This window comes from Puma concolor, chromosome B1 (genome assembly GCF_028749965.1).
Source record: "Puma concolor isolate L17-30 chromosome B1, mPumCon1.1.hap2, whole genome shotgun sequence".
In the NCBI taxonomy this organism is placed as follows: domain Eukaryota; kingdom Metazoa; phylum Chordata; class Mammalia; order Carnivora; family Felidae; genus Puma; species Puma concolor.
In genome coordinates, this window is record NC_141670.1 from 77,721,526 (window position 1) to 77,736,966 (window position 15,441).

At 36.2% G+C, this 15,441-nt stretch overlaps 1 protein-coding gene across 6 annotated transcripts in view; it reads right to left on the minus strand.

The window, feature by feature from the left end:
- LRBA (LPS responsive beige-like anchor protein) overlaps positions 1 to 15,441 on the minus strand; it is a 577,381-nt gene that overhangs the window by 246,115 nt on the left and 315,825 nt on the right. Inside the window, exon 1 of one of the 6 annotated variants that reach the window (XM_086704124.1) lies at positions 5,837 to 6,229. The exons of the other annotated variants lie outside the window; for them this stretch is intronic. Within the exon in view, the coding sequence (XP_086560250.1) occupies positions 5,837 to 5,938 (102 nt within the window). The 5' untranslated portion in view covers positions 5,939 to 6,229. Of the gene's footprint in view, positions 1 to 5,836; positions 6,230 to 15,441 lie in introns of those variants that run through there. 6 annotated transcript variants of the gene reach the window in all.

Here is a 15,441-nt window from a genome sequence, read left to right on the forward strand (position 1 = left end):
TTTTAGGTCAATTTTGGTAAGAAGAACTAATAAGAAACATGCACCGAGGCACACCAGGTCACTGCAGCAAACTTATCAAAATACCAATAGTATCTTTCACAGAACTAGAATAAATCAGCCTAAAATTGATACAGAATCACAAAATACCTTAAATAGTCAAAGCAACCTCAAGGGAAAAAAAAAAGGTTCTGGACGTATCAGAACCCTAAATTCAAACTATACTACATAGCTACAGTAACCAAAAGAGCATGGTATGGGCACAAAAATAGACACATGGATCAATGAAATAGAATAGAGAGCCCAGAAATAATCTCACATTTATATGGTCAATTAATCTATGACAAAGGAGGAAAGAATACACACTGGGGAAAAGTCAGTCTTGATGATAAACGGTGATATGCAGAATAAAGCTGGTGTTGAATCACTACGTTGCATGCCGAAAACTGAGGTAATGTTATGTGTCAACTATACATCAATTAAAAAACAATTTTTGTAAAGAATTAAACTGGACCACTTTCACACACCATATACAAAAACAAACTCAAAAGGGATTAAAGACCTAAACGTAAGACCTGAAGGTATAAATTCCTAAAGGAAAACACAGGCAATAATCTGTTAGACATCAGCCTTAGCAATATTTTTCTGAATCAGTCTCCTCAGAGGGAAGGGAAACAAAAGCAAAAATAAACTATTGGGACTACACCAAAATAAAAAGCTTTTGCACAGCAAAGGAAACCATCAACAAAATGGAAAGGCAACCCACTGAATGGGAGAAGGGATTTGCAAATGCTATATCCAATAAGGAGTTAGTATCCAAAATATATAAATAACTCTTACAATTCAACACCAAAATATCTGATTCAAAAATGGGCAGAGAACCTGAATAGACATTTTCCCAAAGAAGACACACAGATGGTGAAAAGACCCATAAAAAGATAATCAACATCACTCATCATCGGAGAAATGCAAACCAAAACCATAATGAGATATTACCTCACACCTGTCAGAATGAGTAGAATTAAAAAGACAAGAAATTACAAGTGTTGGATGCAGAGAAAAGGGAAATCTTGTGCACTGTTGGTGGGAATATACATTGGTGCGGCCACTGTGGAAAATGATATGGAGGTTCCTCAAAAATTAAAAATATAAATACAGTATGATCTAGTAATTCCCTTACCAGGTATTTACCCAAAGAAAACAAAAGCATTAATCCCCCATGAAATATGTACCCCTATGTTTACTACAGCATTATTACTCTTGATTTCAGCACAGGTCAAGATCTCATGGCTTGTGAGATTGAGCCCAGTGTTGGGCTCTATGCTGACAGCATGGAGCCTACTTGGGATTCTCCTTCTCTCTCTGCCCCTGCCCCGCTCACTCATGCTTGCAGGCTCTGTCTCTCTCAAAATAAACTTTAAAAAAATTACTGAAGCACTAAGGTTGCCATGAATCAAGAAGGCAATCAAGGTTGCCTTGGTGAATTGTGATGTATTCTTCAGAGAGAAAAAATAAAACATGAGCTAGTACTAATATTTCCAATTCAATGTTAAGATTATGATATTTTTAATTCATTGATTAATATTTGAATCTTTTTTTCTTTTTTTAGGTTTATTTATTTTAAGAGAGAGAGCAGGGCGCCTGGGTAGCTCAGTCGGTTGAGCGTCCAACTTCAGCTCAGGTCATGGTCTTGCTGTTTGTGAGTTCGACCCTGCATCGGGCTCTGTGCTAACAAACAGCTCAGCGCCTGGAGCCTGCTTCACATTCTGTATCTCTCTCTCTCTTTCTCCCCCTCCCCTGCTCATGCTCTGCCTCTCTCTCTCAACAATAAATAAATGTTAAAAGAATTAAAAAAAGAGAGAGAGAGAGAGCAAGTGGGGAAGGGGCAGAGAGAGAGGGAGGGAGAGAGAATTCCAAGTAGGCTCTGCACCACAAGGAGGAGCCCGATGCAGGGCTCGAACTCACGAACTGTGAGATCATGACCTGAGATGAAGTTGGATGCTCAACTGACTGAGCTACCCAGGCACCCCTGAATCTTTTCTTCTTATGCTGAAAATGTTTGTTCCTAACAATAATTAACATACTTACTTAATTGCTTTATTCTGGAAAATACATATAATAATTTCAAAAGGGCATGTTAATATTACATCAAAAACTAAGCTTAAGAAATTCTTTGCAGGGCTCCTGGGTGGCTCAGTTGGTTGAGCATCTGACTTTGTCTCAGGTCATGATCTCACGGTTCATGGGTTCAAACCCTGCATCAGGCTCTGTGCTGACAGCTCGGAGCCTGGAGCCTGCTTAGGATTCTGTGCCTCCCTCTCTTTCTGCCCTTCCCCCGCCCGTGCTCTGTCTCTCAAAAATAAATAAACGTTAAAAAGTTTTAAACAGAAAGAAATTCTTTGCCAATTTTATTCTTACTATATGTCCAACCAGAAACGTATAATCAGAACACTTTGCCTTAGTGTTACTGGAAAGTAATTCTTATCTGTGTAGTTTTGACAAAAAGTTAATATATAGTTAAGTTCATTTATTTCTAATTGTTTTCAATATTTATTCCTTTATTTCTCCTGCCTGTGACTCATCTTGCATTCACAAGGAGACATGCATGGAAATATGAGACAGTGAGTAACAACTAGAGGAGTAGAAAAAGTCTGTTAAGTGAAAGCATAATTGAACAGCTGAACCATATCAGTAACTATCTGTTAGGTAAGAAATACAGTATTTTTATAAATACTTCAGCTGAGATTTTGGTTACTTGTAGTCAAATGTCTTCATGTCTGTTGAAAAACCTAAACCTTAGTTAAATTATGTAGAAAAATTTTTTACAGACATCAATCCAAAGATCAAAAAAAGTATGTAAAGGAAAACTGCAGCAAAGAAATTTTAGTAACATTTCGGAAGTCATAACGATACATACCACCGATCATTAATTCAGCAAGAGGAACGAAGTCACAACTTAAGTAGTTACGAAGAGGACAGTGATAAGAAGTTACCTAATTCATTCGCCAGACTTCCCAAGATTCTCAGCCCTTAAACATACTAAGGAATATAGAAAATGAGTTTATAAAAAGAGAAAGATGGGTTAAAATTCTAGAGACTAGCTGAACCCCAAACCTCACCCTCTAGCTGAAGATTCAATTAACTCTTTTTTCTCTCCTGTCTCCTCACCCATGGGGAACCCTAGATTCATCTGCTGAGAAATTAGAGACCCCAGCCACAGTAGCAAATAGGAATAGGTGAATGGCTGCAACAAAAGAGAAAAGAGAAAGTCAATATACTTGTCACTCCTCCCTATTTGTTAGATTACTAGCAGACCCACTATGCATCCTCTACTCTTCCACCCCCACATCGCCCATCATCAATACACATAATGCTCAGGTAAAAGAAGGATTATAATTTAGAGAAAGTGAATAGTCCCAAAGAAAAGGCATTCAGATGCTGGGTCTGCCAAATGGACAAGATGACTCATAAGCTGCTAACACTATAGAAAAAGCCCAAGAAATACACCTGTCATATAGAGCTTCCAATTATGTCTCCAAGGGCTGCACTCAACAGCCAAGCATCTCCTGTAATTTGAGGGAAGCCTCCAACATGACAAAGATCAAAAAAAATTGGGGGGGGGGCAAAACTTGACAAAGAAAAAGAGAATTCAGAGAACAGAATGAACTTAGAAACTATGTGATAGAAACTATGTGACAGAAAATCTTACAAGTATATAACAAAGATTGGATGTTACACCTCCCTTCAAAAAGGGAATAAAAAAAGAGAGCTCCTTACAATTGAAATTTTAAGCAAAGAAAAAAAAAAACCCTTCAGAGAAAATATAATGTTGAGAAAAATCCCAGGGAAATAATTTAAGAAGAGAAAAACAGGAAAGAAAATGCAATATAAATTAAAGGATGAATCGAGGATATACAGCATTTCAGAAAAGAGAGAAAACAGAGAAGGAAATGAAAATGAACAAATTTCAAAACTGAAGGTCATAAACCTCAAAATGTCAAGTGTCTACCCAGTGAAATGAGAGCCACATTAAGGCAAATAATTAAAAAATTGAGCTGGTGTCAAAGGTCCTAAGATTTTCCAAAATGAAAGAAAAGTCACATTCAAAAGAATAACAATCAGAATGGACTAACATTTTTTAAGAGCAGCAGTAGAGGGGCGCCTGGGTGGCTCAGTCGGTTGAGCGTCCGACTTCGGCTCAGGTCACGATCTCACAGCCCGTGAGTTCGAGCCCCGCGTCAGGCTCTGGGCTGATGGCTCAGAGCCTGGAGCCTGTTTCCGATTCTGTGTCTCCCTCTCTCTCTGCCCCTCCCCCGTTCATGCTCTGTCTCTCTCTGTCTCAAAAATAAATAAACGTTAAAAAAAATAAAAAAATAAAAAAAAAAAGAGCAGCAGTAGAATCTAGAAGAGTGAAGTCAGATTTCAAAATTCTGAAGAAAAGTGATATTCCACTTGCAATTCTATACCCAAACTATCAATCAAACATGAAGATTAAAGATTATTTCAGATATTCAAAAATTCAAAACAATTATATCCTATGCACTTCTTAAAAAGTTAGTAGAGGATGAGCATTAGCAAAACAAATGAGTTGTAAGGAAAAGTAAGAATGGGATCTAGGAAACAGAGAGTCCAATATAGCATAAATCCTAAAATGAGAGCTATGGGCCCTGCAGAAAAAGCAAATAATCTTGAAGGCTGGAGCAGAAAAAAGGAAGAGAAAGTGAAATGTGCTGGAGATTGGTTCTTTATTCTCAGCATCGTCTCTGCTCTTTGAAGCTCTATGCCCATAGAGTAGGAACGGAAACCTTATAAACTAGATTTCCTACATCCCTTGCCAGCAGATTTTAGTTTAGAGCCCCCAATGAAAGCATTTGTACAAGATTTAGATGGCAGAAGAAAATGAGAAGCCATTACTCTCCAGAGCACTCAAAGGCAGACGCAGTAGCTTTCAGGTGCCAAAGACAACTGATATTAGTAGTTGTGGTTCACCTGAAATTCCTGTACTTCCACATTCTTAAAAACCAGCAATGGTTTCCCACTGGTTGTGCTAGGCTCCTAATTCCATCAAACTCCTTTATTCGGAATTATGAAAAGTACTTTGATTTCCTAACCTAAACTTGACTGATTCAGGGATCCTTTATGCAAAAATATAGAAATGATGGATTGTTTGAAGACCATTATTACATAGTTTTCAATAGTGACCATTATTTACATAGTCATTATATTGCACACATTGACTTTTGATCTAATTAGATTGTGATATACCTATATTTGGAGAATAGGGATAGGGAAAATCATTTGTGAGGAAAATGATGACACAGTGACCCATGCTCAACTTCCATAAAAAGAAGCTCTATGTATAATGTTTAAAGTTGATGACTTTGAAAAAGACTAGTGTAAGTCCATCACTTTTTTGTTGTTTTTTTTTTTTTTAAAAGGCAATATGGTTACTTGAGAGAAACGGGTCAAGACAAGAGGCAGTCTGAGTCCAGGCAATAAAGAGCCTACCAGCAACATTAGATTTCTTAGGTATGTAATATCTTACTTTCTTAAAGACAAATGGATTAGCAAAAAAAGCCAAAAACCAAAACCAAAAACAAAAAACAAAACAAAACAAAACCCCACCACAACAACACTGAAAATAAGAAACAAGGTTTTAAAACAAACACAGAATATAGATGCAAAATAACTAGGAACTTTCATCCTTTGAGTGAGACATCACTCCTTTTATTATTTATTTCTATGAGAGGCCAAACTACAGTCAGATTTTCGGGGGTGGGGAGGGGTGGAATCAAATGAAGGTACTAGAGCAAAATAATTAAAATGTTAATCTCCTTACCTGATGACAACCTGACACATCCACCTCCACAGTGAGACCATACATATCACCAAGACTTAGTATGGAGACTGTTTTCCCCATAGAAATAATAGATGTTATCATTTATCATATATCAAAATATCACACATTATACCTACAATATGTGATAAGCAGTTCCAATGGTTCCTGCTGTAATTATTCTGTTTGTGCTTCCAGAACCGAGCGGTTCCCCAGGTAACTGGTTTATTGGCATAGGTAGGTTGTGTGTCTGTAGAAGCAGGGTTCAGATTTCAAACCAGCTGATCTGGAAGCCACCCTACCTTCACAGTGATACGTGTGTCACCTTCATAGTGACATGTGTCTTCTCAAATCTACTTTGTACTGACCTAAAAGTTACACTTCATCGATTCCAAGTTTTTGATTTGTCATCATGGGAGCAGTGACAGGAGTGGAGATGTCACTGAGCATCCATGTAAAACAAACACTAATTATTAGCTTATATATAAAGCAAGAATTCTACTTAAGACAAGGTAGATTATAACAATACATTCTTTTCTCTACTTTTTGTTATGAAAAATTTCAGACATATATCTATTTTTTTTTTTTTTTTTTTTTTTTAAATTTTTTTTTCAACGTTTATTTATTTTTGGGACCGAGAGAGACAGAGCATGAATGGGGGAGGGGCAGAGAGAGAGGGAGACACAGAATCGGAAACAAGCTCCAGGCTCTGAGCCATCAGCCCAGAGCCCGACGCGGGGCTCGAACTCACGGACCGCGAGATCATGACCTGGCTGAAGTCGGACGCTTAACCGACTGCGCCACCCAGGCGCCCCCAGACATATATCTAAAGTAGAGGAAAAGTATAAAAATTCCTATGTATCCAACACCTAGATTCAGTAATTATCAATTTTGCCAATCTTGCTTTTTCTGTTTGTAACTATACTCTTCTTTCTAGAGTATTTTAAAAACTAATGCCAGACATGTCATTTCACAATCCTTCCATTTTCAAAAATGCTGAACAAGCTGTCTTTGTCAATTTGGGCAGGAATTAATATTTGAATAGATATGTGAATCTTTTGATATTGAATATGTGAATAGACAATTCCAGCATAAGGAGAAATACATGTTACATAATCTGGTTTATTCTCTTCATGACTCATCTAAATTCAGAAGAAAATTTAATGGAATTGCCTATCCTCAGGCATGAATCTTAAAATCTGTCAGCCATTCAGGTCACCCATTCTCTTTGAAGGTACAAAAGTGTTAAGCAATCAGAAAAGTTTAGAGAAAGCAAGGAAAGAAATACAGGGATCAAGAAAAAAAGGGACATGAGGAAAATAGGAACTTAGAGACAAACACTAAATTACTCAGGAACTCTACTTGCCTGAAAAAAGAATTAGTTACCATAGCAGACATTGCCAGGGCCCTGCCCACACTCCTTCGAACTTTCAGGGTCCCCCTGCAGACTTCCAAATACCAGCACTTACATCTCTGTACCTGAGGATTCTGTACTTGAGGGAAGTGGTGGTTGGGCTAGGCATCCTTAACCTAAATAACTCTCAGAAGTTGGGTGTGTAAATATCACAGCTCCCTTAACTCTCCGACGGGTAATTCTGTGACATATTTTACACTGTTTCTGAAAAAGTCCATAGTATTAGACTCCTCTAATAGTTGGTGTATTAGGTGCCCATCATTGTCTCCCTTTTGCCTGTATCATTGTCCCACATCCCCACTGGTATCACCTGAATTTCCTAAACAAGAAAACTTGCACTTGAACCCCTGTCTCAGCAACTCAATCCGGGGAAACCTAAACTGAGACAATTACTAAACAAGATTCTTTTCTTGCTCTTTTAGATTTTAGATGAGCAAGAAAAGAAGACAAAGACTCTGTGGTAGGTGCTTCACATACATTATGTCTCAACTAAATCCTGATAACAGTAATGTGAAGTAAGAATTAGAGAATCACAATACATTCTATCTATGATTTCACTATTAGGATTTGAATTCAGGAATAAGATAAGATTAGGAAAAGTACCAGCAACATGAATTAGTTTAATCTAAATTTTCATAGGCCCTTTTTTCCCAAGCCATTCTCACTGTTTTATTTCCTCAAAGCACTGTATTATCTGATATTATCTTGTTCAACTATTTATTTACATATTATCCCTCTTACCCTTGGAATGGAAGTTACATAGACAAGGAATTTTGTCCTGATTAGCATATATCCTCAGAGTTGGGAGTAGATTCAGGCACTCCATGAATATTTGTTACATGAATAATTTATCCTTATAATCAAAATATTTTAGACTGTATTTCATAACTCTTTATCTTTTCCAAATTTTCTGCAACTCAGTCCCACTTTGTGAACTTCCCAGAAACACCACACTTCCTTGCTGTTCTGATCATACTTTTGCCTTTAGGCCTTTGCACTTAATGTTCTCTCTATCCAGAAAGTTCTTTCTTTAGACAGGCCTCATGGCTTGTTCCCTCACTTCATTCAGGTCTTTTCTGAAACAGCACACTATTAGAGAGGTATTATTGCTTTATTGTTCTCTTTGGTAATCATCACTAATTGACATATATATTTATTTGTATGTCTATCCCCATTAGACTATAAGCTCAATGGAAGAAGTATATGGTCTGTATTCCTTTACTGGTATTTCCTCAACACTAAGAATAGATTTGCTGGGACACAGTAGGCACTCAACAAATTCTGTTGAATGAATAGATAAGCACAATCAAAATTAATAGTTATGAAATCAAGAATCTCCACAAAATTACTTTGGCTTTCTGAAATCTTTTTCAAAAGGTATCAATAATAAATACAAAAATAGGAGACTAAGTAAGGAGACGACAGTCCAACAGAAGGTCTTATTTTTAGGTTCTATTGATTAGACTATGATACAGCACACGGACTCAAAAGATATACTTGCTAGCTCTCAGAGGTAAGGAACTCAGCTGCTGGGCTAGATCTCAACCATGTGTGCCACTTAAAACTAAATGCAGAACTTCAGGCATGTTTGATTAAATATCATCTTGTTAGTTTTAGTTCCGTATTCCAGCCACAACTGTTAGTTTTCAGCAGTTAAGTGAAAACTGAATGATAAAGTCTACTTTTTTTATATGACACATGCTCTTACAGATCTTATAAAGTACTGTCATTCTCACCTCCCTCTTGGAGCTTGATTGATTACTCCTTTTCCTTATGTTCATTAATCTCATCACCTTATCTTTTATACCACTTCATTTTAGCAGAAAGGTAATAATAAAACCCTCATCCATTATCCTTTTACTCATCTAGTCAAGCGGAAATGGTTAATAACATGCTACAAATTGAACTTCAATCACCTCATTTTCTCCTTTGTTGAATACACATTAAAATATATTCCAAAAGTGCAATTTGTTTTACAGGAGAATTTGTGTTATATTGCTACAGACAACTAAAATTAAGTGTTTCTCAGTTCGGTTATTAAATATATCCAAGTGCTCTTTTATCGATAATACTAAAACATTAACTCATTTTATTAGGGTATAATAATACAAGAGTCTTATCTCCCAGAACACAAAGACATCTAGACTACCTAATAGTATGTGTTATATGATGGGTCATTTATCTTTCAGAAAAAAAAATACCAGTGATAATTTATGAATTGGCACATTATTACAGATGAAATTGCTCTCTATTTTTAAAAGTTAATTTGTTTACATGCAGCCTTATCTTGAAATGCAAGCCCTATTAGTGAAGAAGTCTATAACTGTCATATAAAACAGAAAGAGAAGAATGGATATATACATAAAATAGAAAGACACAATGATTTAAGATTTTAAAACTATAACCTCTTGAATGGAGTAAATTGAATATACAATTAGATTATGGTTTTCAAAAGAGAAAATTATTATTAAAATTATTAAGTTATTAATTAAATTATTATAAAAATTACACAGCATTTTTTTATATTACAACAAATACTTGTTGGATTGAGTTCTAATAGTCCTGAAACGGTAGGGGAAAATAGCTATCTTTTTGTGGAGAAAAGATTTCCTATAAAGATCTTCTCATGTGGGTGGGTATCTTCTATCCATTTGTAAATGGCCATGCTCACCAACTGACTAAAAACTAGACTTGCAGTAAATGTTGATAAACATAACCAGATAATAAAGGATTGTTGGATATTATCTTCCTACATCCCAAAAAAATGATCTTTGACTCCAGAAAAAAAATTAGTAACGGACTTAGTATTTGAGCCCCAAACTGTACCACTTGCGGGGCGCCTGGGTGGCGCAGTCGGTTAGGCGTCCGACTTCAGCCAGGTCACGATCTCGCGGTCCGTGAGTTCGAGCCCCGCGTCAGGCTCTGGGCTGATGGCTCAGAACCTGGAGCCTGTTTCCGATTCTGTGTCTCCCTCTCTCTCTGCCCCTCCCCCGTTCATGCTCTGTCTCTCTCTGTCCCAAAAATAAATAAAAAAAGTTGAAAAAAAATTAAAAAAACAAAAAAAACAAAAAAAACAAAACTGTACCACTTGTTAGAATAAAACTCATCTTTATTATGAAATACTTCCAGTATACTTATAAACATATTTTTACACTGTTGTTTTAAAAAGGCTGTTCCTGGGGCGCCTGGGTGGCGCAGTCGGTTAAGCGTCCGACTTCAGCCAGGTCACGATCTCGCGGTCTGTGAGTTCGAGCCCCGCGTCGGGCTCTGGGCTGATGGCTCAGAGCCTGGAGCCTGTTTCTGATTCTGTGTCTCCCTCTCTCTCTGCCCCTCGCCCGTTCATGCTCTGTCTCTCTCTGACCCAAAAATAAATAAACGTTGAAAAAAAAAATTAAAAAAAAAAAATAAATAAAAAAATAAAAAGACTGTTCCTTTTTATCCATTAAATTGTTTCACTATAAAATATACATGGAAATATATGATAATTACAAAGTTATCAAATTTTATATCATTGTTTACTCAATTTCTTGGTGTTGCAGAATCAAGAACAAGTATCAATTTTTGTTTACTTTTAAGACTTAGAGAACATCATCTAGTATTCCCTGTGAATAAGTCTTTCTCTTTTTATATGATTTTATACTTCTCGAGTTAGTGGAAAGTTTTTAAGATACCTGTCATATTAGACATGAATTGTATGTCATAGTTATATTACGTTCTTTGTGAATAATCTTGGTTTTATGTGGAATACACAAAAGAATAGGCTAAAATTATTAAATACTATTTCTTTCATACAAATAACAATAATAATGTATTACTAAGTTGATATTATATATGTTGAATATGTATTTTCATTTTAAGGAGAGGGGGAGATTAACATTTTAATACTATTTAACATGTGAAAATCGCAAAAGAATCAATAAATAAGCCTATGCATGCAACAGTTTTGATTTTAATCTCCAAACACCTTGAACAGTATCAGATGCCATTGTCTATAAGCAAATGAGTTTATCAATTTAATGGGGATTCAGGCAAATCAGCTGTTTAATGACAACTCCAGCTAATGTGGCAGAGGTTTTGCTCCAGTGCTGACAAAATCAGTGTGATAAAACTGTGACGAACTGATGAAAGCCTATTTCTTCTTAAACCAACATTTCATGTAATTAATAGCAAATAGCAGAATGTGATAATTTAAAACATTTCATTTATATCCTTTATATTTAGTGTTTTTATATTCAGACATAATGGTTTCAATTTTTTATATTCTTGAGCCTTTTCTTACCTTATCTATCTTCTCCTACTGTTTAACTCATTTCTCTCAATTTTCTCTTTCCTCATTTGTTCTCTTTCTACACTGAAAGTGACATGTAATGTCACTGTTTAAACAAGACAAATTTTAATTACTGTTTTTACAAAGAACAATTCCTAAGTTGTTGGGTTTAGAAAAAAAGACAGTATTTAAAGGCTTCTTGTTAGTTGGGTTATGCTTTGTTGGTCCATAATTTGGAGATCTACTTTATAAACAAAGAACATTTAAAAAACTGAAGATAGAAAATATTTTTTAACATTCTGTATTTTCCTATGTTCTTCTTTCCTAAGTGAGAGATACTTTACAGGCACCTGGGTGGCTCAGTAGGTTAAGTGTTCCATTCTTGATTTCAGCTCAGGTTATGATCTCATGTTCATGAGATCCAACCCTGCATCTGCCTCTGCGCTGACAGCCCAAAGCCTGCTTGTGATTCTTTCTCTCCCTCTCTCTCTCTCTCTCTCTGTCCCTCCCCCACTCATGTGTGTGTGTGCATACTCTCTCTCAAATAAATAAACATTAAAAAAAGAGATACTTTATAGTACAAAATGATTTCATTCTTAAGATACGGGTGCTAGTATTATTCCTACAGATTCAGAGGTTATTATTAACAGCAGAAGCTTTACATGACATAGCAACGTGGATGGAACTGGAGAGTGTGATGCTAAGTGAAATAAGCCATACAGAGAAAGACAGATACCATATGGTTTCACTCTTATGTGGATCCTGAGAAACTTAACAGGAACCCATGGGGGAGGGGAAGGAAAAATAAAAAATAAAAAAGAGGTTAGAGTGGGAGAGAGCCAAAGCATAAGAGACTGTTGAGAACTGAGAACAAACTAAGGGTTGATGGGGGGTGGGAGGGAGGAGAGGGTGGGTGATGGGTATTGAGGAGGGCACCTTTTGGGATGAGCACTGGGTGTTGTATGGAAACCAATTTGACAATGAATTTCATATATAAATAAAAAAAAAGTTTTAATGATATAGTTGTACTATTAAATAAAGTAACTTTTCTGATTTTCAGTATGAATTTTACAATCGCTAACACAAAGCAGTGGAAATAGTGAAGATGGTTAAGAAATGGTGGCTCTATTGGGGTGCCTGGGTGGCTCACTTGGTTGAGTGTCTGACTTCAGCTCTGGTCATGATCTCGCAGTTTGTGGGTTCGAGTCTAGTGTTGGGCTCTGTGCTGACAGCTCAGAGTCTGGAGCCTGCTTCAGATTTGGTGTTTCCCTCTCTCTGCCCCTCCCCTGCTCACACTCTGTCTCTCTCTCAAAAATAAACATAAAAAAATTTTTTTAATAAAAATAAAATGGTTAAGAAATGGTGGTTCTATCAATTTTGGTTATATCTTGCTATGAGTAAAATCTAAATAATGTTTTAAGCAAGTTAGGGACTTTTTCTTTGTTTTCAAATAACAAAGGTAATAAAGGTAGCCAATTAACTAGATCAGTGGCTCAAGAACATAAAGCCTGAGGTCTCTGATTTTCTTGGCTTGTTCCAACTATTACTTTTTTTTTTAATTTTATTTATTTATTTAGACAGAAAGAGGTACATGAGTTAGGGGCAGGACAGAAAGAGAGGCAGAGTGAGAATTCCAATCAGGCTCTGTTCTGTCGGCACAGATTGAAAACGGGGCTCAATCTCACCAACCACGATATCAAGACCTGAGCTGAAATCAAGAGTTGGATGCTTAACCGACTGAGCCACCCACATGGCCCCCAACTCTTATGTTTATGTTCCAGAAAGAAGAGGAAAGAGAAGGACAAAGAGTAAAAGGCAAATCTAGGCTGAGAACCCCACTTATATCTTATTGGCCAAAATTCTAATTGCCAGTCCTTCCTTTAAGGAAAACTAGAAAGTGTGCGTGCGTGTGTGTGTGTGTGTGTGTGTGTGTGTGTGCGTGTGCGTGTTAAGCTGAGAACACTGGTGTCTTTCAAATTTCAAGTTCCTATCAGTTTTCTTAAATGTTTTTTTAAAATATATCTCTGAAACAATTTTTATCCAAACCATTCCTTATACATAATAGTTCATAAGGTAACAATAAAAACAGGCATTGTTCCTTTTCAAAACATCTAGAGGAAAAATACACCAGAGATAGAATAAATTATTTTATAAAAGGTGTCAATTTCAGATATTTAAATAAATTTTTTATGGTTTCTACTCCCATTCTTTAAAATAAATCAATAAAGCATGCACTATTTTATGTCTGAATTATACACTGCATTTTAGAATGGCATTTTAAAATTTTTAGTACTTTTTAGGGCGCCTGGGTGGCTCAGTTGGTTAAGCGGCCGACTTAGGCTCAGGTCATGATTTTGCGGTCCGTGAGTTCGAGCACCGCGTCGACTGTGCTGACCGCTCAGAGCCTGGAGCCTGTTTCGGATTCTGTGTCTCTCTCTCTCTGACCCTCCCCCGTTCATGCTCTGTCTGTCTCAAAAATAAATACACGTTAAAAAATTTTTTTTTAATTTTTAGTACTTTTTAACAAACTTTTTACATTTGAAATAAGTCTTAAACAAATGGGTTCATTGGCTCCCTCACAAAAAATGTCTCTAGACATTTCCTCTTCTCCTATATGCCTAATTCTCCAGATATACTATAGTCAGGGGGTTAGGAGTATGAATTCTGGAATTAGACTGTCTGAGTTGAAAACTAAGCTCCAGCAATTTTAGGCAAATTATTTAATTTCTCTGGACCTTACTTTCTCCAACTATAAAAAAAGAAATAATGTTGTAATGGTAATAATTGAATTATTTAACATATATAAAACTCTTAACACATCATGTTTTATAAGTATTATTTATTACTCATACTACCTTTTCCTTCATTGGAGATATATTCATTAAGTACTTCCTATGTACCAGACATTAAGCTAAACACTAGAAATGCAAATTGTGACCAAATCATACTTGAACCCACTCTCATAAACATAATTTTTACCATCTTTTTATTACTACAAAAAGTGAATACTGAGTTTGTTTATAGCAAGAGAGAAGAAATCACAGTGAAATAAAGTTATTATAAACATAATATAAAGATTAGTAAGGCACTGAAGATACTAGACAGTTTCTGTTGCCTATAAAACCCAGCTAAGAATGTGAAGATAATCCAGAATCAAGCAAAAATAGCTTACTAATTTAAACTATCTTCTCAGAGTTTCTTTTTATTTTTAATGTTTTATTTTAAAGAGACAGGCAGGATTCGAGTGGGGGAGGAGCAGAGAGAGAGGAGACACAGAATCTGAAGCAGGCTCCAGGCTCTGAGCTGTCAGCACAGAGCGCTATGTGGGGCTTGAACCCCGTGAACCATGAAATCATGACCTAAGCCAGAGTCGGATGCTCAACTCACTGAGCTACCCAGGCACCCCTCTTTTCAGAATTTCTATTCCATTTAACTATGAATTTGATAATGATATAGCCACAATCATATAAAAATATGTTTTTAAAGTTTCATAGCAAATTTTAAGATTACTTAAGATACCTGGTGGTATTAAAGTGTCAGACCAAAATAATTTTATACGGAGTCTTGCTGCTAAAGCACAAAAATGCAAACAACTTGCCATCAGTATTACAAAAAATATATGTGGAAGTATTAAGTTGTACCCCTCCTCCTCCCCACCCCCCAAACCTGGACAAATATTTATTAACTCAAAGGGCTTTACTAATTATGTAAATGGATATTTTTCCTACATGTAATTTTATTCAAACTTCCCCTCTTTTCCCCAATTAACAACCCTGCCAAATGTTTGGACTTGAAAAGGCCACAGCTTTATACACAATTAACAGTCAAATTCTAACACAAATTACATGTCATTCTTATCTCTATATACACATTGAACTCCTATATCGTGTTGCCAGCAGGCAGCTTGCACTAGGGAATACGTCCTGA